Raw genomic sequence first — 24098 nt, 5'->3', positions numbered from 1 at the left:
GAGTAGGATTAAATGGTCAGTATTCTCAAAGGAGAAGGGTAGTTAGTGGGGTTTCCTAGGGCTCTGTGCTGGGACTGCTGCTTTTTAACATATTTATAAATGACCTAGAGATGGGAGTGACTAGTGAGGTAATTAAATTTGCTGATGACACAAAGTTATTCAAAGTCGTTAAATCGTGGGAGGATTGTGAAAAATTACAAGCGGACCTTACGAGACCGGGAGACTGGGCATCTAAATGGCAGATGACGTTTAATGTGAGTAAGTGCAAAGTGATGCATGTGGGAAAGAGGAACCCGAATTATAGCTAGAATGCAAGGCATACGATGAAGCTACAATGTAGTAAATTTAAAATGAATCGGAGAAAAACTTTCTTCACTCAACGTGTAATTGAACTCTGGAATTTGTTGCCAGAGAATGTGGTAAAGGCAGTTAGCTTAGTGGAGTTTAAAGAAGGTTTGGACTGCTTCCTAAAGGAAAAGTCCATAGACCGTTATTAAATGGACTTGGGGAGAATTCACTGTTTCTGGGATAAGCAGTATAAAATGTTTTGTACATTTTTGGGATCTTGCCAGGTATTTGTGACCTGGATTGGCCACTGTTGAAAACAGGATGCTGGGCTCGATGGACCTTTGGTCTTTCCCAGTACGGCAATACTTATGTACTTATGATTGTGCCAGTCTATTGTGTTTTTTAGTGTCTTCCCCTTAGACTATTGTAACAGTCTACAATGGCCTTCCTAAAGCTACTCTCAGACTGTCCAAAACACAGCCATCTGTCTGTGCCCGTAAGTCCGATCATTTCTCCCCACTCCTCGCCCAGCACCATTGGCTTCCTACACCTTTCCATGTATAGTTCAAGATCCATACCTCAGCCTTTCTCACTGGGAACCCCCCTTATCTCTCTGCTCTCATTTCCCCCCACATTCCCTTATGTCCCCTCCGCTCTGCCAAACCTTAACAGCAACCAAAAAACAGTATTTCTCTCAATGCATTACACAGGCTGCTAATTCAACCAAGCAGTTCAGTATAGTAAACAGCCTACTGCAGTCCCAACAGAACCAGCTTGCCCAGTCTAAACTGAACTGCAATGATTTTGCTGCATACTTTGCCAATAAAAGTAAAAGTCTCCGCCAGGATTCACAGGCAATCCCACCCAGTCCCCAACCAGTCAACCAGGGGTGCACAAACACGCCGCCTCCTCACAGAGACAGATGGGACACTTTTATCCCAATGACGGAGGAGTGCCTTGACAAAATCCTAAGAGACCTTTGACCAACTACCTGCTCCCTCGATCCTTGCCCATCAAAGATAGTGCCACAGGCAAGTGGGTCATTCCATGCTAAGTGGTCTAAAATATAAAAAAAAAACAGTTCCCACCATCATGTTCTCCAATTTTGTTCAAATTTTATCTGTTGCGTGAGTCCGGTGTTAAACGAAGTTTCCCAAAATTTGAGGCCTCTAACTGCAATAGTTGCAGATCTAGACCCCCTTTTCTGAAAGGTTGTCAGTCCATGAGTACGCGACATTTACCAAAATGCAATTTTTGGGGTCTAATAAAATCGAAACACATTTATAAGAATGGCTAAAAAATTCAAATCCTGTACAGTTTTTGATGCTAATTCCGATGAAATACATTTTAACATTATGGATGCAAAATCCAGTCAAACAAGTTGACTCAAAATGTGCATCAAAATTGGTCACGGCTCATCGGCTAAACACAACAAACTTTGCTTGAACCCAAGTAAAACCGAGCTTCTCTGGGTCCCCGACACAATTGGATACATACCTGACATCAAAATCCCTTTTGGGAAGTACGAACTCCCCCTCAAATCACAAGTCAGGAACCTTGGAATACAGTTAGATTCAACACTAACGATGATTCCCCAAATCCAAGCAACCTTCAAGAGCTGCTTCTACTATTTGTGACAGCTATGCTGCCTCTCTCCTTATATCGAGAAGGTAAATCTTATCCCAATTGTACATGCCATGATAACATCAAGACTGGATTACTGCAATGCACTATACAACGGTCTGACTACAAAGGGCCTGCACCAGCTCCAGTTGATTCAGAATGCAGCAACAAGACTCATTGAAGGTTGCAAACGACTTGACCATATCACACCATTTTTGCAAAACCTTCATTGGCTACCAGTACAATACAGGGCTAAATTTAAAACTCTAGGCCCTGAAAGGAAATGGTCCTGAGTACCTGAAAAATAGGATGATCCTGCACACACTGTCAAGGACACTAAGGTCCTCCCAAGGACTTTCACTAACCACACCCTCTCCAAAAGACATTACACAATGTGATACCTGCAAGCGAGCCTTCTTAGGTGTAGCCCCCACACTCTGGAATGGACTGCCTGAAAGGCTCCACTTAACACAAGACTATCTCTACTTCAGGAACCAGGTGAAAGCTTGGCTCTTCAACCAGGCCTTTAATGGAAGAAGTAACTAACTTGTTAGTCTCAATCATATACACAAGGAGTGACATGGGCTGCACATACTGCAGCAGGACATGTTCATCCACTCCTACCCTAGCTGAGATAATATTTAACCACTAGGAAAAAAGGCCCGTTTCTGAAACCAATGAAACGGGCGCTAGCAAGGTTTTCCTCAGAGTGTGTATGTTTGAGAGAGTGTGTGTGAGAGTGACTGTGAGAGAGAGAGAGAGTGAATGTGCGAGTGTGTGTGTGATAATGAGAGTGTGTGCCATGGGCCCCCCCTCCCTCCCTTCCTCCCAGTTCCAGTGTCCCCCTTCCCTCCCTCTGATTTCCAGGGTCGTCCCCTCCCTCCCTCCGAGTTCCAGGGTCGTCCTCCCCCTCCCTCCCTCCGAGTTCCAGGGTCGTCCTCCCCCTCCCTCCCTCCATGTTCCAGGGTCGGCCTTCCCCTCCCTCTGAGCTCCAGGGTCGTCCTCCCTCCGAGCTCCAGGGTCGTCCTCCCTCCGAGCTCCAGGGTTGTCCTCCCCCTCCCTCCGAGTTCCAGGGCCCCCCCCTTCCTCAGAGTTCCAGGGTCGTCCCCCCTCCCTCCCTCTCTCCGAGTTCCAGGGTCGTCCCCTCCCTCCCTCTCTCCGAGTTCCAGGGTCGTCCCTTCCCTCTGAGTTCCAGGGGACCGAGTTTCAGGTTCCCCCCTCCTTCCCTCCCTCAGAGTTTCAGGTTCCTCCCTCCCTCCTTCCATCCGAGTTTCAGGTTCCCCCCTCCCTCCCAGTTCCAGGATCCCCCCCCCTCGGAATGCGACGTCACACGCATGAGGGTGTTGTCGTCCCTCCCTTCCTCTTTTCCTCCCTTCCAGTTCCAGGCCCCCTACCTCCAAATTTTAAAAGTCATCTTCACTTACGAAGTCGGGTTTACGGTGGCCGGCAGCAGCAGCAACGGAAAAAGGCGTGCAGGCTTGGCCCTTCTCTCTCTCTCAGCTCTGGTCCCGCCCTCATTTCCTGTTTTCGCAAGGGCGGGACCAGAGCTGAGAGAGAGAGAAAGGTCGAGCCTACACGCCTGTTACCGCTGCTGCTGTTGTCGGCCGCCGTAAACACGACTTTGTAAGTGAAGTTGACTTTTAAAATTTGGAGGTAGGGGGCCTGGAACTGGAAGGAGGAAGGGAGGGACGACGACACCTTCATCATGCGTATGACGTCACGTTCGTTCCCTTCCAGTGATTGGTGTTTACGAACACGGAAGTACGTGACGTCATTTCAGGAGATGGATACAGCAGGAGCACGAATGCTTCAAGGCATCACTTTCTCAGCTTCAGAACGTTGGAGATGCTTTTTATTATATAGGATGTCTCTGACCTCATGTGCAACTTATTTTAAATCAGTCACCTTACTTTCTAACTCGTCCTACTTTCTTACCTATCTATATGTTACATCTTTGCTTTACCCTTCACTATCAGTTATAATGTTCTGTTACTTATTGTGTTGACATTGTAAGTAGTATACCATGCCATACTTAGTATTGTTTTTGAATATTTTTATCGCTGTAATTGTCTATTGCTCATGTTTGATCTACTCTTATTGTACACCGCCTTGAGTGAATTCTTTCAAAAAGACAGTAAATAAATCCAAATAAATAAATAAAACACTTTTGGGGTGTTATTGGGGTACCTGACAGTATAAATTCTAAAAGAAATGGGTCTCAAGCAAGACTATAATTGAGTGAAGTATCAGAAGCAAATGTGTTCTCATCCTTAGATCTAAGCCCACAATGGCCAAATAATAGAAGGAACTAACTCCACAACCAAGTATTGTAAAAAATAGGGCAATTATTTTATTTACAATAGTTGCGAAGATGATGTGCAAGGAAGGCAAGAATATAGACACAGGTCTTATTATACATATAGTTCAGAGCAAATGTACCTAAATGTCTAACTAGAGTCACTCTGAATCTACAGCACATATAAAAAGGAACATGGGACACATACAACCTGATGCAAACCTCTAGATGGCAGCCTTTTCCTCAAACGGGTAGTCAGGTCTAACGCAGGTCTGCTCCTCAGATGGAATGTCAACATAGTAGCCCCTTGCTTCAGAGAAGAGCCCTTTTTAATATAAAAATCATGGGCTGCAGCTTTGCTAATGAAGTACATTCTGACCTTGGGGTGATGCACACATAACTTTGTTTACCCCAAGTATTGTGGCTTCAGACTGGCACCACATTGAAGGAGTCAACTTGACAAGAAGCCAGGGTTTCATAAACAATGTGTAGTTTGCCAACCACAGTGTCTCTCCAGCTGCAAGAGTAATTCCAAGAGTCCTTGGCTGTTCTGGCCATAACATTGATGCTGATAGCAACCTTATTATTCTAGCACATCTGGACCCTAGTCAGCAGTGTTCATCTGTATGCAAGGTTGCAGCTACAGCAAAAATAGGCTTTGCATTGAAAGACAGAATAAACTCGAGTCTGCATTTTTGAAGTCAGGTTATTATTGCAGGATAATCATGCCATGTATTTTAATCCCATATATCTTTGTTATGTAAGAGCACATACAGTGCTTCATAGTGCTTGTTTTGCTCCTACACTTATCACCAAGTGGAAGGTAAACCCATCGCTGCCCAGTCTTTAGTTGTTCTCTTTTGAAGCCTCCCATCAAGCCTCCTTCAGTGTTATGTGATCTCCATCATTTTAACCCAGCTGATGGAAAGCTTCTTTTGAGGCACTACATACCTTGTCATCTGAAGTACCTGACCTTAGAGATCCTTTTTTTGGTGGCAGTCAGTTCAGCCCACAGGGTGAGTGAGCTCCAGACCCTAGTAGCTGATCCATCTTACACAAAGTTTTTCAAGAGATTGGTTCTGCACACACACCCTTCCTAAGGTAGTGTCAGAATGCCATCTTAGTTGTTCTACCAATATTTCTTCTAGGATCTCATGCCCATAAAGTTGCAAGTGTAGTACACACTTTGGACACAAGAGAGCCTTGGCCTTGTATCTGGAGTGGACTAAAACCTATAGAAAGCCCACCCAGCCTTTGTTTCTTTTGACCTAAACAGCATGGGAACTGCCATCAGCAAATGCATGCTTTCAAATTTGCTGGCAGACTGCATTTCCTTTACTTATGTCCAGGCTAACTCTGGAGGTTCATGTCACAGCTCATAAAATTAGAGCTATGGCTGCATCAATAGCCCACTTTATATCAGCCTCCATAGAGAAAATTTGTATTGCTGCTGTGTTTAGTCCGCACAGTCACATCCAATTACAGTTTAGAACAAGATTCCTAATGCAGCAGCCGATTTGGCCAGATAGTCCTTCAGAATCTTGTTAGGGTCTTCTAGAACCCAACTCCATTTACTTAGGCCCATTTATTTTTTTCTGTTCCAGACTGCCTTCCAAAAAAGATACAAATTCTTGTTCACTTGCTATCACTATTCATTAACCCTTGCCTGTTGCAATGTCTTCTGCATATTCTCCTTTTTTGTTGTTGTTGTTGTTGAAGGCAATCTGTATCTAGGGAGTCCCACATGTATCCTACTTGTTCTCGGAGAAAACCAAGTTATTTAACTGCTGTAGCAGGTGTTCTCCAAGGATAGCAGAATATTTAGTCTTACCTACTCTCACTCCTGTCCTTTGGTATTACATTATATAAACTAAAAACTTGACTGGCTAGGTCCTGTGTAACAGGAGCAGGTGGGAGGATGTATGTATGCATAGTACCTCATTCTAAAAAGTTGTTATGAACAAGCTTGAAAGCATTCTTGGATCGGGTCTGTTGTGCATAATTTGTCTAGGCATTAATTCTGCCCTGGTAGTATTTGTTTATTAGTAAATTTGATAAACCGCTTTTTCTGGCTTGCAGGCCAAAGCGGTGGTATCATGTCTTACCTGGGTAATGGAGGAATTCAGGTGAATTTTTGAAAGAGAAGGGTGCCCATCTTCCAACACAAATCGGGAGATGGGCATCCTTCTTGCAAGGTCGCCCAAATCGGTATAATCGAAAGCCGATTTTGGGCGTCCTCAACTGCTTTCTGTCGCGGGGACGACCAAAGTTCACGGGGGCATGTCAGCAGTGTAGCAAAGGCGGGACTGGGGGGGGGGGTGCTTAGGAGATGGGCATCCTCGGCCGATAATGGAAAAAAGAAGGGCGTCCCTGATGAACACTTGGGCGACTTTACTTGGTCCATTTTTTTTTTCACGACCAAGCATCAAAAAGGTGCCCGAACTGACCAGATGACCACCGAAGGGAATCGGGGATCATCTCCCCTTACTCCCGCAGTGGTCACTAACCCCCTCCCACCCTAAAAAAAAAAAATCTTTAAAAATACTTTTTTGCCAGCCTCAAATGCCATACTCAGCTCAGATCCATCGCAGCAGTATGCATGTACCTGGAGCAGTTGTAGTGGGTGCAGTGTACTTCAGGCAGGTGGACCCAGGCCCATCCCCCCTTACCTGTTACACTTGTGGTGGTAAATGTGAGCCCTCCAAAACCCACCACAAACCCACTGTACCCATATGTAGGTGCCCCCCTTCATCCCTAAGGGCTTTGGTAGTGGTGTACAGTTGCTGGTTTTGGGGTTTGGGGAGCTCAGCACTCAAGGGAAGGGAGCTATGCACCTGGGAGCTTTTTCTGAAGTCCACTGCAGAGCCCCCTAGGGTGCCCGGTTGGTGTCCTTGCATGTGAGGGGGACCAGTGCACTACAAATGCTGGCTCCTCCCATGACCAAATGGCTTGGATTTGGTCATTTTTGAGATGGGCGTCCTCGGTTTCCATTATCGCCGAAAACCGGGGATGACCATCTGAAAAACGACCTAAGGACGACCATCTCTAAGGTCGACCAAAATTTCATGATTTGGGCGCCCCCAACTGTATTATCGAAACGAAAGATGGACATCCATCTTGTTTCGATAATACGGGTTGCCCCGCCCCTTTATGGGGCTGTCTTGCGAGGAAGCCCTCATGAAAACTTGGGCGCCACGTTCGATTATGCCCCTCATTGTGAAATAAAGTGACTCACCACAATTTACAGAATCACTTACTGGTAGAAGGAAGATGTAAATTGATGATGCAGGTCTTCTTAAAATCAGAATGCACCCTAAGCTGTCTTCATCAGCTTGGAAAATAATCTTCATATTACTGCAAATTAATTATTTTCATTGGGAATTTGAATTTAGTGGTGTACATATTGGTCTAGCCGATCTGTAAGTGAATTGTTTAATTCTGAATCATTTCAGATCTTATCATTTTTCTCAGTGAATTTTTTTTCCCTGTTTAGGAGAGAAAGTGTATTAAATCAAAATTAGCTTTCTGTTGAATTTAGTTTTGATGAACATTGCACATTTTTTCTTTTTCAAGGATGAAATTCTTAAAGCAGCTGTTATGAAATATGGCAAAAACCAGTGGTCTCGAATAGCTTCCTTGTTGCACAGAAAATCAGCAAAGCAGTGTAAAGCTCGATGGTATGTACAAATCCTTATTTGATTGCTTAGTAAAAACCTTTACATTACTTTAAAATGGAAGAGCTTTTCATTATTATTCTAGTCTTTTTTTTTTTTCCAAGATTGTCAAACTAAAGCATGGATATTGCTCATTTGAATATTAATTTATAATGGTAGTTCACAGTCCTAGGGGAAGAAAGTCCTAGCCATTATTTAACAGTTACCTATAGATGAAAGAGGGGTAAAAGGGACACTCGGAGAGGACAAGGCCACAGTAGAGAGACTAAATGAATTCTTTGCTTCGGTCTTCACTGAGGAAGATGTGGGGGAGATACGTGTGTCAGAAATAGTATCTAATGGTAAGCTAATAATAAGTGATAGGGCAATTTGACAAACTAAAGAGTAACAATCACCTGGACCAGATTGTATACATCCTAGAGTACTGATCGAATTAAAAGATGAACTTTGCAGAGCTGGTATTAGTAATTGTAATATAGCTTTAAAATCAAGCATGGTACCAGAAGATTGGAGGGTGGCCAGTGTAATGCCAAATTTTAAAAAGGGTTCCAGAGGAGTCAAGACTGGTGAGCTTGATGTTGCTGCCAGGCAAAATGGTAGAGATTATTATAAAGAACAAAATGGAGGCTGACCAAATTTCAATTTTGGTTTTGGCACCAAAACCGGCCAAAAATCCTATTTCTGCCTGGTTTAGTTTCAGCTGAAAGGTTATTTTAATTTTCGGCCATGTTTCAGTTTTGGCTGAAAGTGACAATGGGGCTCATTTTCAAAGCACTTAGACTTACAAAGTTCCATAGGTTAGTCTGAGTGCTTTCAAAATGAGCCCCCGTGTGTTTTCATGGAAGCTGAAAATTTGTGTTTTGTGCCCTGCCCCCCCCCCCCCCCCCCCCAACCCATAGGCCCTCCTGGACCTATCTTACAATTCCTGATGATCTAGGGGTGTTGTTGGGGCAGGAGTAGTCCCAAAGTGGTTTCTAGGGGTTTGGTGCCCCCTTGCAATCTACAAATCCCCAATTACAGCATCTCCTTTTTTTTTTATCGCTCTCTTTTCTTGCTTCCCCTCCCCTGCCCAGCATTGCCTTTTTTCCCCCCTCCTTCCCCTTTACCTGTCAAGCATCCCCCTCTCTCTCCATCTTCCAGTTCAGCATTGCCTTTATTACTTTTCCTCCTCCCATCCTTCGGTCAGAGGCAGCAGAATCCCTCTTTGGTTGGGGGGGCCCAGCTCCTATCACTATTTTTTTTACTTTACACTTAGGAAATAATTTTATAAAGTCATTTTTGTGCACATGTGACCACAGCAACAACCCTAACTATAAAGAGGCAGGAATTCGCTACACCAGGCCCAATAACACTAATATACCTTCAATAGGGAAAGCAGAATAAACTGGACTGCAACAAATCCCCACAAACTACACAGTAATGGAATACCGCACCTCAGTCACATATTTAGAACATGGACATGCCTTCAAATACAGAATAAGGGGACACAAATTAGAAATAGCAGTATCTAAACAAAAACTAAACTGGGAATCCCAAGCAACCAGAGAGCGAAAGAAATAAATTTCTTCTACTACTGCACTAACAGAAAGATATCAGAGATATGCACATTTCCCAAAATTGAGAAAGAAAATTAAAAACTTTCCACAAAAAAAAAAGAAATGAGCAGGAAATACTGTATAATCCTGGAGATGTGAGTGCAGCAGAACTACCATGAGCTGCTGGGGTAGTTGAATGCTGCAGAGAGAGATGAAGGATTGCACCTATTGAACAAAGGCTATTGAGCCATTGTGCTCCAATGTTATCTCTCATGTACCTTTGACTTGGTCAACTATATGCTACTTCTGCGCCTATTGGACAAAGTAGAACCCTCAGAGTTTTACATTGTTTAAGGAAAGCTTTAAACCAAAAACCCATTTTCAGAGCCATGGCCCCTAAATTGTGGCATCCCACAGGTGGCTCTCCTTTTGCCTATCTTGTTTAATAGTCTTATGAGTACTTAGGGAGCAGTACTATCAGAGTTTGATGTCCTCTACATACTTATAAAATAATACATCACCCTCCCTACTCATATCGATATTACCAAATGTGAAGAAAGCTTTCCTTAGTGCCCTCACCAGATCAGTGTAGAAACTGGGGGTTTGTTGTGTTCATCGACTGGCAGCTAGAGATAGAAAACCACAGATGTGTGCTCTGCCCTATAAGGAAACTGTGCAGCTCCAACACTTCAGTAGTTTTCTATATCTACCAGAGGGAATGTGGTCCACAATGCGGCTCCTGGACTGAGGATTGAGGCCTGTTCCTGTACCAGTTAGTCAACTGATGTCCAGTTGAGCTAGGAGGTTCTTAATCATAGGGCGATTACCCATGAAGGGTATACCTTAACAAACAAACAAACAAAAAAAAAAGCAGCAGCAAGGAAATAAAAAGGTGCTGATTTCAGGGGAGAACTTTTCCTGCTGGCAGTCAGCTTTGGGTAAACTGCCTCTTCTCCTCTGCAAGGATGTCAGGTAGGCACTGTGTGTCGTCCCAGGTGATCAGTTGGTCTGATCTGTGGGTTATGGATCTCCCGCTGTGCTGTGGTGTTACCTGATCAAACTCTAATCTTTCAGCATGCAGCTGAGGCCGTTAAGCACTGTTCACACTGTGGGACCAACCACTCAAAGTGGAGGAACACTCGGTCCCTGCGAATGCCACTGCGGGGCCACAAGAATGTATTGGATCTTTGTTCTTCTTGCTGTCTGCCCTCCAAATACTGGGAAATTGTGTTGGAAAGTGTGGTATCCCCCTCGGAGTGGGAAGTGTCTTGTCTTTAAAATCAAGCATAGTACCGGAAGATTGGAGGGTGGACAGTGTAATGCCGATTTTTTAAAAAAAGGTTCCAGAGGAGATCTGGGAAATTATAGACCGGTGAGCCTGACATTGGTGCCGGGCAGAATGGTAGATACTATTTTATAAAGAACAAAATTACAGAGCATATTCAAAAGCATGGCTTAATGAGACAAAGCCAAAATGGATTTAGTGAAGGGAAATCTTGCCTCACCAATCTACTACATTCCTTAGAAGGGGTGAACAAACATGTGGATAAAGATGAGCCTGTTGATATTGTGTATCTGGATTTTCAAAAGGCATTTGACAGAGTACCTCATGAAAGACTCCAGAGGAAATTGGAAAGTCATGGGATAGGAGATAGTGTTCAATTGTGGATTAAAAACTGGTTAAAAGATAGAAAACAGAGAGTAGGGTTAAATGGTAAATATTCTCAATGGAGAAGGGTAGATGTTCCACAGGGGTCTGTGCTGGGACCGCTGCTTTTTAACATATTTATAAATCATCAAGAGATGAGACTAACTAAGGTAATTAAATTTGCTGATGGCACAAAGTTATTTAAAGTTGTTGAAATCCTCTGGTCATTGTGCAGCAGCAGCCAAGAAAGCATAGTAACATAGTAAATGACAGCAGATAAAGACCTGTACAGTCCATCCAGTCTGCCCAACGAGATAAACAAAACAGAGAGATTTTGACGTAAAAATCCCATCAATAGATAAACTATGCGTTTCTCCAAAGACAAGCAGGCTGATATTCTCACAAGTGGGTGACGCCACGTCGGCCCCGGAGGATTTTTAAAGCAAAATCTCTTTACAGCGTTCTGTCGCGCGAGCGATCGTACTGCGCATGTGCGCACACCTCTTCCCGCTCGCTGTGCGGACACGCCCCTCAGTTTTTCTTTTTCCGCGTCTGAGGAGACACGGAGTTCGTTACTGCTTCGTGTTTTCTTCAGGTCCTCGGAGTAAAATCTCTTTTTTTATTTTACCCTTTTGGGTGTTCTTTATTTTTTCATTTGTACTCTTTCATGGCAGGCTCATTGTGGCTTATATATACAGGTACTTTTTGTACCTGGGGCAAGGAAAAGTTAAGTAGTTGCCAGAGTCACAAGGGGCTGTGCCTGAAAGGAAAACAAAGCATATAAGCTTCTCTTTTTCTTTTTTCTTATAAAAGTGCTGGTATATTGTTATCTGTGGGCTCTCTGTCGCCAGCAAACTAAACAAGCCCACATTTTTAGGATCCATTTACAAATGGCTCTCCAGAGCTGTGAGAGCCTGCTTCAGCACACCACTGTCTTTAAGCCCCACAAGTGGTGAAGGTGTATGTCACAGGAAAAAACAGGAACCTAAGCAGGTGCATCCCTGGTCAGCCACTGAATGGGCAACCTGGTGACACAATATCAGTGGTGTAACCTTTGAAGTGAGTCTCCACCCGCCTCGGCGCCTCCTGCTCTGCAGGTCATTCGGGCGCATCGGAGGATGTGTCTTGGGCCGGATCATCTCCCTGTGAAGCGCAAGTAGTGTCTCAAAGACGAGACTGCCAGGGATGCCCAAAGGAGATCATTCTGGCGTCCGACAGAGACCGATGCACGCTGGGTATAGTTATGCATCGAATAGGTCTCCACCTGTCTCGGCGCCTCCTGCTTGGCAGGTCATTCGGGCGCATCAGCGGGTGTCGGTACCATCGGTGCCCAGAGCTTTGCTCCCTCTGTTATGGAGGTATCGGGGCTTCAGACATCAGTCGGTGCCGAGAGCGTTGCTCCCTCTGTTATGGAGGTATCCTGGCATTGGACGTCGATACACTGGTACCAGGTATGAACAGTGCCATCGGTACCGGGTATCATCGGTGCCGTGGATACCATCGGTACCGAGTATCTTCGGTACCGTCTGGTACCGAGTATCTTCGGTACCATGGGTGCCGTCGGTACCGAGTATCATCGGTGCCATGGGTACTGTCGGTACCGAATATCATCGGTGCGTCGGTACCAAGGAGTATCGGTACCAGGAACATTGGTACCATGGTCGGTGCCATGGGTCCCGTCGGTACCGGGTATCATCGGTACCATGGGTCCCGTCGGCACCGGGTATCATCGGTACCATGGGTGCCGTCGATACCGAGTGTCATCGGTGCCATGGGTGCTGTCGGTACCGGGTATCATGGGCACCATCGGCACCAGGTATCATGGGCACCATCGAGTACCAGGTATCATCGCCCATCGGTACCGAGTATCATGAGTACCATCGGTACCATAGTATCAGGTATCGTCGGTACCGGGTATCATCGGTACCATGGGTCCCGTCGGCACTGGGTATCATCGGTACCATGGGTGCCGTCGATACCGAGTGTCATCGGTGCCATGGGTGCTGTCGGTACCGGGTATCATGGGCACCATTGGCACCAGGTATCATGGGCACCATCGAGTACCAGGTATCATCGCCCATAGGTACCGAGTATCATGAGTACCATCGGTACCATAGTATCAGGTATCGTCGGTACCGTGGATACCATGGGTATCAGGTATCATGGATGCCGTCGGCACATGAGTACCATCGATACCAGATATCATGACCAGGTATCATCAGTGCTATGGGTGCCATTGGTGCCAGGTGTCATGAGCACCGTCGGTGCCATGTGTACCATCGGTACCGTTGGTGCTGTTGGTGCCGGATATCATGGGTACCAGGTATCTTCGGGACCATGGGTACCATTGGATACCATGGGTGCTACCGCCTCCTGCGGCATCTAGCTTTTCACCTGGTCTCCTTCACCGATGCTGCCTCTCGTATGGGTATTCGCACCCTACTGGGGCAACTTCTCGACCCCGTAGTAGAACTTACCGCACCTCCATATCGGACGCGTTTGGATCTGAGCTGCTCTGTTTGAGTAGTTAGCTCAGTTCAATGATGGTTCATCTGACATTACAGTGGATCCCAATGCCCAGATGCTCGAGGTCCTGGACTACCATCTTCACCTGAGTCTTCTGCCACTCAGAACAGATAGGAGTTCTGAGAACTTACTTCGGCATCCCCGAGGCCAGAGCATACATCCTTAGCCTCTTTTGGAGAATGGCGTACCAGGCTGGCATGATCACGTCCAAAACCAAGTCCTGCCAGATCTATACGAGCATTCCCACCGGAGTAGGCTACACCTTTTCACCAAGTGGTCAGGTAGCACACGGTGTGTTGCAAGTTCCTGTCCAATGGCATTTCGACACTTGTAGTGTAACACCTAGATTTCTGCTCTAGGTACAGTGATGCGCAGACTCTCATGACTGTGTGCCTCTCACCTGGAGGAGGAGACTCAGCAGAAAATTGTAGATATGCTGTGCATACACTTCCTCATCTCGGAAGTTCTTTAAAGAGAAGAGTAGTTTTCCTTGTGCCTTAAGGGGTCGTACGTATACTCTTACTTCTCGACAGCCGGTTCAGGCTATGCCTCAGCACGCTCGTTCTAGTCAGCGGCGTGCGCCTAATCAGGCTCCTGCAGCTATTCCGCAGGAACCAGAGAGGGGTTTTTGACTGGCTCCAATTCAGCATAGCCAATATAAAAAAAAAAAAAAAAATGTCCGTACCGGCCAATCTGCCTGTCGGGCGGAAGTTTAAATTTTCTCCACCACAGGTGACTTCTTTTATCCTCCAACCGATGGGTTTAGGATACATTCTCAATCTGGAATCAAACCCTCCACATTGTTCATTGGGAGCTTAATCCTTTAGCTTCCATCAACAGTGAGTACTTGCAGAGGAACTCTCTGCCTTTCTCAGTGCAATGCAGTCGAGCCCGTTCCACCAGGGCAAGAAGGGTTGAGTTTCTATTCCAGGTCCTTCCTTGTGGGTTGCGTCCCATCATAGACATAAGAGGCCTAAACAGATTTTCGTTCAGGATGATTTCCCTGGGCATCCTTCTTCCCATACTTCAGGAAAACGATTGGTTATGCTCTCTGGACTTACAGGATACTTATACTCACTTTGCGTCCAGAGTATGTTTTTTCCTAGTGCCTGGCTGTTCTGCAGCGTATCTTCATGGACTGGGAGTGCATGTGTTCCCTTAACACCCATGGCACTTTTGCACATGACATCCGCTCGGTGCATCCTAGCTTCCCAATGGTATCAACTTTAGGGTATCTAGAGGATGTGACCCAACTGTTTGCCAGTCTTCGGAATTCCCCTCAGAGGTAGTTAATTCTCTCCATTTTGATTCTGAGGCTTCCCGTCCACCTTTCTCAGTCAAAAGCTGCTCACGAAGGTTGCATCCCTCTTGGCTATCCAACCAAATTATTTTAATTCAACCAAACAATCGGGTTGTGATGTACTCGATAACAAAGGAGTACTGGATCTTGTCCTCTGAGTCAGGATGCCATGCAGATGTAGCGGTGGGCCCGCCAACGCGGCATGTTTTCTCCAAGCTATTTATCTAATTGGCGTAAACAGCAGTCTGGCCGACAGGCTGAGCAGGATAATGCTACAGTCATGGTTGTTGAGCATGGCTGTAGCTCGAAAGATCTTCCGGGAGTGAGATGCCCCCTCAGTGGATCTTTTTACTACTTAGTCCAATCACAAAGTCCCTCAGTTCTGTTCCAGGCTGCAGGTTCACGGCAGACTACCATCGAATGCCTTTCTCCTTCTTTGGGGGACAGGTTTTCTGTATGCGTATCCTCCCATACATCTGGTGGAAAAGACTTTGCTGATTCTCAAGAAAGATTGTGGAGCCATGATTCTGATTGCTCCTTTCTAGCTACGTCAGATACGATTCCCTCTTCTTCTGGAGTTGGAATGTTTTCCAGCTCTCATTACGCAGAACGAGGGGGCACTTCTACATCCCAACCTCCAATCTCTGGCTCACACGGTCTGGATGTTGAATGTGTAGGTTTCGTTGAGTTTTCCAGAAGAGTGTCTCCCGACTCTTGCCTGCTTCCAGAAAAGATTTCACAAAGAGGTGTTATTCTTTTCATGGAAGAGGTTTGCCGTCTGGTGTGACAGCAAGGCCCTAGATCCTGCCTCTTGTCTTATACAGACCTTGCTTGAGTTCTTTCTACACCTGTCTGAGTCTGGTCTCAAGACCAACTCTGTCAGTATTTATCTTCGTGCAATAAGAGCTTATCATCAACGTGTAAAAGGTCAGCCTTTAGCTGTCCACTTCATGAGAGGTTTATTTCTCCCCCAATATTGAGAAAATTCCTTGTATGTGTCTAGGGGGGATTATTTCTGTTGGGCTTAGCACAATAATTTTCACAGTTGGCTCTTATGCTTCGGTCAGAGCCCCTATCACTCCTTATTCAGTATCTTGGGGTCTCAATGTCGTTTTCATCCAGCTGCTGCAAGCTCAATTCGGGCCACTGGATTCCTGTCATCTGAAGTATTAGACCTGGAAGGTCGTTTTCCTTAGTGGCTGTTCCTTCAACTCGTAAGGTCGGTGAGCTTCAGACTCTGGTAGCTCAAGCGCCTTACCTTACTTCTCATCTTAACAGAGTAGTTCTCCGCATGCAGACAAAGTTCTTACTGGCGCTGCTATCAGAGTACCAGCTGATCCAGTCAATTGTCTTGCCAACATTCTTTCTCCCTCATCTTACAAGCCCTGGAGAAAGCAAGCTGCGCATTTTTTGCGTGGAGCAGACGAGCTCCCTTGGACGGTCCGCCCAGTTGTTTATTTCCTTTAATGCCAGTTGCTGTCGGAAACCGCATCATTTCTTCTTAGCTAGCAGATTGCATCTCCTCCATTTTTGTCCAAGCTGGACTGACTCTAGAGGGCCATGTCACGGCTCACAAAATTAGAGCCATGGCTGAGTCGGTGGCTCATCTAAGATTAGTCACTATTGAAGAGATCTGCAAAGCTGCGGCGTGGTCATCAGTCCACACATTCACATCTCACTACTGCCTTCAGCAGAATAGCCGACGCGTCAGTCGGTTTGGGCAGTCGGGGCTGCAGAACTTCTTTGGGGTTTAGAATCCAACTCCAACCCTCCTAAGCCCATGTTTGTTCTGTTCCAGGCTACACTCATTTAGATGTTTCTTCTTTTCAGGTCAATTTTTATTCTGGCCTCGCCGTTGCGAGACTCAATTGACCACTGTTTGTTGTGTAAGCCTGGAAGCTAGGGATACCCCACTTGTGAGAATATCAGCCTGCTTGTCTTTGGAGAAAGAGTAGTTACTTACCTGTAACAGATGTTCTCCGAAGACAGCAGGCTGCATATTCTCACAAACCCTCCCACCTCCCCTTTTGGAGTTGTCTCCTCCATCTTTTGGATATAACTGAGGGGCGTGTCCGCACAGCGAGCGGGAAGAGGTGTGCGCACATGCGCAGTACGATCGCTCGCGCGACAGAACGCTGTAAAGAGATTTTGAGATTTTGCTTTAAAATCCTCCGGGGCCGACGTGGCGTCACCCACTTGTGAGAATATGCAGCCTGCTGTCTTCGGAGAACACCTGTTACAGGTAAGTAACTACTCTTTATTTCAGTGTGATGGCACTCTTTTTATTGTTAGCTTTAAGTACTGTGAACATACTTTGGCAAATAAAATGTTAGGTATTATTAGGAAAGGAATGGAAAACAAAAATGAGGATGTTATAATGCCTTTGTATTGTTCCATGGTACAGCTGCACCTCTAATATTGTGTTCAGTTCTGGTCACCATATCTCAAAACAGATATAGCAGAATTGAAAAAGGTTCAAAGAAGAGCGACCAGCATGATAAAGGGGAAGGAACCCCTCTCATATGAGGAAAGGAGAAAGAGATTACGGCTCTTCAGCTTGGGAAGGAGACGGCTGAGGGGGAGATATGATTGAGGACTACAAAATCCTGAGTGGTGTAGAATGAGTAGAGGTTATTTGATTTTTTTTTTTTTTTTTACTCTTTCAAAAAATAGAAAGACTAGGGGACAGTCAATGAAGTTACATGGAAATATTTTTAAAACAAATAGGAGGAAGTATTTTTTCACTCTATGAATAGTTAAGCTCTGGAGCTCAATGCTGGAGGATGTGATAACAATAGTTAGCATATCTGGGTTTAAAAAAGGTTTGGACAAGTTCCTGGAGGAAAAGTCTATAGTCTGCTGTTAAGACAGACATGGGGAAGCCACTGCTTTCCCTGGGACTTGTAGCGTGTAATGTTGCTTTCTCCGAGGACAAGCAGGCTGCTTGTTCTCACTGATGGGTGACGTCCACGGCAGCCCCTCCAATCGGAAACTTCACTAGCAAAGTCCTTTGCTAGCCCTCGCGCGCCCGCGCGCACCGCGCATGCGCGGCCGTCTTCCCGCCCGAAACCGGCTCGAGCCGGCCAGTCTTCTTTTGTCCGCACTCGGTACGGTCGCGTTTTCGCCGTGTCGAGCCCCGGAAAGTCGACCTCGCGCGTCCAAAATTTATTTGACGTGTTTTTTTCTTCGGAAAAGCTTTGTCCTGTGTCGGGAAGTGCTCCGGAAGCCCTCCCACGGGTTTCGTGTTAATCCTTCCCGTACTTCCAGCTTTTTGCCCCGATAAGTTTTCTTTCGTCGTCGGGGTAGGCCTCTTTTCGGCCTCGGTCGAGATTTTCTCCCTCTAAAGTTTTTGGTGCTCTTTTTCTGTCATTTCGGACTTTGATTTCGCCGGCGTGATTTTTCCGCCCATGACATCGAAGCCTTCCAGCGGCTTCAAGAAGTGCACCCAGTGCGCCCGGGTTATCTCGCTCACTGATGGACACTCGTCGTGTCTTCAGTGTCTGGGGGCCGAGCACCGCCCTCAGAACTGCAGTCTGTGTTCCCTGCTTCAAAGGCGGACTCAGGTAGCGAGACTAGCCCAGTGGAACGTGTTGTTCTCGGGCTCTTCGTCGGCATCGGCACCGGGATCTTCGAGTGCATCGACGTCGTCAGCGTCCAGACCATCTTCTTCGGCCGCCCCTGCATCGAGTGCATCGAGGCATCGGGCCTCTGCATCGGCGCCGAGACATCGGATAGCTGCATCGACGTCGGTGGTACCGGGACCTCGTCTGCTGATGTCGTCGGACGGTGGTGCATCGTCAGGAGTGCAGGTGAGGGCTGTCCATTCCCCTGCTGGTGGCGGTGAGCCTTCGGGTGGGTCTCCTCCTACCCTGAGGGCTCCTGCGGTACAGCCCCCCCGAGACCGACCTCCTTCGGCCTCGGCCCCGAGGAAGCGACGGATGGATTCTACGTCCTCCTCGTCGGTGCCGGGGAGCTCCGGTGACATGCTTCGGAAGAAGTCGAAGAAGCATCGACACCGGTCTCCTCCCCGTGTCGGCACCGAGAGCTCTGGGTCGCCGAGGGATTCGGCACCCAGCAGGCATCGGCACCGAGAGGACCGCTCACCCTCTGTTCAGGAGGTGTCGATGCGCTCCACTCTGGACAGCCCGGAACAGCCTCCTCGCCCGGAACAGGTTCTGACGTCGACGCCTGCATCGACCTCTCAGCCTTTTTCTGCTGCCACTCTAAACGAGAGTCTCCGGGCCGTTCTCCCAGAGATTCTGGGAGAGCTGTTGCGCCCTACCCCTCCGGTACCGGCGGTGCTTGCGCCTCCGGTACCGTCGAGCGTGGCGCCGGCTGGCCCATCGCCCAGGTTGAGGTCCCCGACGTCGGTACCGCGTGCGGTGCCGACCGCGGCCACCTCCCAGGAAGGCTCCCCGACTACGCCGGCGGAGGGAGCTTCGCCGATGCGGGCGAGGGAGTCTACCTCTCGACGCCCCCACCGTGGACGGGGTTCCACCGAGTCGAGCAGGGCGAGGTTGCAGACACAGGTTCGTGAACTTGTGTCTGACACCGAGGGTGAGGCCTCGTGGGAGGAAGAGGAAGATCCCAGATATTTCTCTGACGAGGAGTCTGAGGGTCTTCCTTCTGATCCCACTCCCTCTCCTGAGAGACAGCTTTCTCCTCCCGAGAGTCTGTCTTTTGCTTCCTTTGTCCGGGAGATGTCTACGGCCATCCCCTTCCCGGTGGTTGTGGAGGACGAGCCCAGGGCTGAAATGTTTGAGCTCCTGGACTATCCTTCTCCACCTAAGGAAGCGTCCACTGTTCCCTTGCACCATGTCCTGAAAAAGACATTGCTTGCGAACTGGACCAAGCCATTAAGTAATCCCCACATTCCCAAGAAGATCGAGTCCCAGTACCGGATCCATGGGGACCCAGAGCTGATGCGCACTCAGTTGCCTCATGACTCTGGAGTTGTGGATTTGGCCCTAAAGAAGGCTAAGAGTTCTAGGGAGCATGCTTCGGCGCCCCCGGGCAAAGACCCTAGAACCTTAGACTCCTTTGGGAGGAAGGCCTACCATTCTTCTATGCTCGTGGCCAAGATCCAGTCTTACCAGCTCTACACGAGCATACACATGCGGAACAATGTGCGGCAGTTGGCGGGCTTGGTTGATGCTCTTCCCCCTGAGCAAGCCAAGCCTTTTCAGGAGGTGGTCAGGCAGCTGAAGGCGTGCAGAAAATTCCTGGCCAGAGGAGTTTATGACACTTTTGATGTTGCGTCCAGGGCCGCTGCTCAAGGTGTGGTGATGCGCAGGCTCTCATGGCTGCGTGCCGCCGACCTGGAGAATAGACTCTAGCAGCGGATTGCGGACTCGCCTTGCCGTGCGGACAACATTTTTGGAGAAAAAGTCGAGCAGGTGGTAGAGTCTCTCCACCAGCGGGACACCGCATTCGACAAGTTCTCCCGCCGGCAGCCTTCAGCCTCTACCTCTACAGGTAGAAGATTTTTCGGGGGAAGGAAGACTGGTCCCTATGCTTCTGGTAAGCGTAGGTACAATCCTCCCTCCCGACAGCCTGCGGCCCAGGCTAAGCCCCAGCGCGCTCGCTCTCGTCAGCAGCGTGCGCCTCAGCAAGGCCCCGCGGCTCCCCAGCAAAAGCAAGGGGCGAGCTTTTGACTGGCTCCAGCAGAGCATAGCCGACATCCAAGTGTCAGTGCCGGGCGACCTGCCGGTCGGGGGGAGGTTGAAAGCTTTTCACCAAAGGTGGCCTCTCATAACCTCCGATCAGTGGGTTCTGCAAATAGTCCGGCAAGGATACACCCTCAATTTGGCCTCAAAACCTCCAAATTGTCCACCGGGAGCTCAGTCTTACAGCTTCCAGCACAAGCAGGTACTTGCAGAGGAACTCTCCGCCCTTCTCAGCGCCAATGCGGTCGAGCCCGTGCCATCCGGGCAAGAAGGGCTGGGATTCTATTCCAGGTACTTCCTTGTGGAAAAGAAAACAGGGGGGATGCGTCCCATCCTAGACCTAAGGGCCCTGAACAAATATCTCGTAAAAGAAAAGTTCAGGATGCTTTCCCTGGGCACCCTTCTCCCCATGATTCAGCAAAACGATTGGCTATGCTCTCTGGACTTGACGGATGCCTACACTCACATCCCGATACTGCCAGCTCACAGACAGTATCTGCGATTTCAGCTGGGCACACGCCACTTCCAGTACTGTGTGCTACCCTTTGGGCTCGCCTCTGCGCCCAGGGTGTTCACAAAGTGCCTAGCTGTGGTAGCAGCGGCACTTCGCAGGCTGGGGGTGCACGTGTTCCCATATCTCGACGATTGGCTGGTGAAGAACACATCCGAGGCAGGAGCCCTGCAGTCCATGCAGATGACTATTCGCCTACTGGAGCTACTGGGGTTTGTGATAAATTATCCAAAGTCCCATCTTCTTCCAATGCAGAGACTCGAATTCATAGGAGCTCTGCTGGATTCTCGGACGGCTCGCGCCTATCTCCCAGAGACGAGAGCCAACAACTTGTTGTCCCTCGTCTCGCGGGTGCGAGCGTCCCAGCAGATCACAGCTCGGCAGATGTTGAGATTGCTGGGCCATATGGCCTCCACAGTTCATGTGACTCCCATGGCCCGCCTTCACATGAGATCTGCTCAATGGACCCTAGCCTCCCAGTGGTATCAGGCCGCTGGGGGTCTAGAGGACGTGATCCACCTGTCCACGAGTTTTCTCAAATCCCTGTATTGGTGGACGATTTGCTCCAATTTGACTCTGGGACGTCCCTTCCAAATTCCTCAGCCACAAAAAGTGCTGACCACGGATGCGTCCCTCCTGGGATGGGGAGCTCATGTCGATGGGCTTCACACCCAAGGAAGCTGGTCCCTCCAGGAACGCGATCTGCAGATCAATCTTCTGGAGTTACGAGCGATCTGGAACGCTCTGAAGGCTTTCAGAGATCGGCTGTCCCACCAAATTATCCAAATTCAGACAGACAACCAGGTTGCCATGTATTATGTCAACAAGCAGGGGGGCACCGGATCTCGCCCCCTGTGTCAGGAAGCCGTCAGCATGTGGCTCTGGGCTCGCCGTCACGGCATGGTGCTCCAAGCCACATATCTGGCAGGCGTAAACAACAGTCTGGCCGACAGGTTGAGCAGGATTATGCAACCTCACGAGTGGTCGCTCAATTCCCGTGTGGTACGACAGATCTTCCAGGTGTGGGGCACCCCCTTGGTAGATCTCTTCGCATCTCGAGTGAACCACAAAGTCCCTCAGTTCTGTTCCAGGCTTCAGGCCCACGGCAGACTGGCATCGGATGCCTTCCTCCTGGACTGGGGGGAGGGTCTGCTGTATGCTTATCCTCCCATACCTCTGGTGGGGAAGACTTTGCTGAAACTCAAGCAAGACCGAGGCACCATGATTCTGATTGCTCCTTTTTGGCCGCGTCAGATCTGGTTCCCTCTTCTTCTGGAGTTGTCCTCCGAAGAACCGTGGAGATTGGAGTGTTTTCCGACCCTCATCACACAGGACGAAGGGGCGCTTCTGCATCCCAACCTCCAGTCGCTGGCTCTTACGGCCTGGATGTTGAGGGCGTAGACTTTGCCTCTTTGGGTCTGTCAGAGGGTGTCTCCCGCATCTTGCTTGCTTCCAGGAAAGATTCCACTAAGAGAAGTTACTTCTTCCATTGGAGGAGGTTTGCCGTCTGGTGTGACAGCAAGGCCCTAGATCCTCGCTCTTGTCCTACACAGACCCTGCTTGAATACCTTCTGCACTTGTCTGAGTCTGGCCTCAAGACCAACTCTGTAAGAGTTCACCTTAGTGCAATCAGTGCATACCATTACCGTGTGGAAGGTAAGCCGATCTCAGGACAGCCTTTAGTTGTTCGCTTCATGAGAGGTTTGCTTTTGTCAAAGCCCCCTGTCAAGCCTCCTACAGTGTCATGGGATCTCAATGTCGTTCTCACCCAGCTGATGAAACCTCCTTTTGAGCCACTGAATTCCTGCCATCTGAAGTACTTGACCTGGAAGGTCATTTTCTTGGTGGCAGTTACTTCAGCTCGTAGAGTCAGTGAGCTTCAGGCCCTGGTAGCCCAGGCCCCTTACACCAAATTTCATCATAACAGAGTAGTCCTCCGCACTCACCCTAAGTTCTTGCCAAAGGTCGTGTCGGAGTTCCATCTGAACCAGTCAATTGTCTTGCCAACATTCTTTCCCCGTCCTCATTCCTGCCCTGCTGAACGTCAGCTGCACACATTGGACTGCAAGAGAGCATTGGCCTTCTACCTGGAGCGGACACAGCCCCACAGACAGTCCGCCCAATTGTTTGTTTCTTTTGATCCCAATAGGAGGGGAGTGGCTGTAGGGAAACGCACCATATCCAATTGGCTAGCAGATTGCATTTCCTTCACTTACGCCCAGGCGGGGCTGGCTCTTGAGGGTCATGTCACGGCTCATAATGTTAGAGCCATGGCTGCGTCGGTAGCCCACTTGAAGTCAGCCTCCATTGAAGAAATTTGCAAAGCTGCGACGTGGTCATCCGTCCACACATTCACATCTCATTACTGCCTGCAGCAGGATACCCGACGCGACAGTCGGTTCGGGCAGTCAGTTCTTCAGAACCTGTTTGGGCTTTAGGATCCAACTCCACCCCCCGAGGGCCCTGTTTGTTCTGTTCCAGGCTACACTCTCAGTTAGTTGGTAAATTTTTTAGGTCAATCTCAGTTATGTCCTCGCCGTTGCGAGGCCCAATTGACCATGGTTGTTGTTTTGAGTGAGCCTGGGGGCTAGGGATACCCATCAGTGAGAACAAGCAGCCTGCTTGTCCTCGGAGAAAGCGAATGCTACATACCTGTAGAAGGTATTCTCCGAGGACAGCAGGCTGATTGTTCTCACAAACCCGCCCGCCTCCCCTTTGGAGTTGTGTCTTCCCTTGAAGTGTATTGTCTTGCTACATACTGGACTGGCCGGCTCGAGCCGGTTTCGGGCGGGAAGACGGCCGCGCATGCGCGGTGCGCGCGGGCGCGCGAGGGCTAGCAAAGGACTTTGCTAGTGAAGTTTCCGATTGGAGGGGCTGCCGTGGACGTCACCCATCAGTGAGAACAATCAGCCTGCTGTCCTCGGAGAATACCTTCTACAGGTATGTAGCATTCGCTACTATTTGGGTTTTTGTGCTAAGGGAAAAGGGAAAAGCATATGTATACAACCTCCCTTATCTAGAAATCAGCAGA

The 24098-nt window shown here is 48.3% G+C and overlaps 1 protein-coding gene across 1 annotated transcript in view; it reads left to right on the top strand.

The window, feature by feature from the left end:
- Positions 1 to 24098, top strand: part of LOC115459050 (cell division cycle 5-like protein) — a 135916-nt gene that overhangs the window by 12748 nt on the left and 99070 nt on the right. The window contains exon 2 of the mRNA XM_030188915.1: positions 7781 to 7884. Coding sequence (XP_030044775.1) covers positions 7781 to 7884 — 104 coding nt within the window. The remainder of the gene's footprint in view (positions 1 to 7780; positions 7885 to 24098) is intronic.

Source organism: Microcaecilia unicolor, unplaced genomic scaffold (genome assembly GCF_901765095.1).
Source record: "Microcaecilia unicolor unplaced genomic scaffold, aMicUni1.1, whole genome shotgun sequence".
Taxonomy (NCBI): domain Eukaryota; kingdom Metazoa; phylum Chordata; class Amphibia; order Gymnophiona; family Siphonopidae; genus Microcaecilia; species Microcaecilia unicolor.
This window is presented reverse-complemented; position numbering and strand designations above follow the sequence as displayed.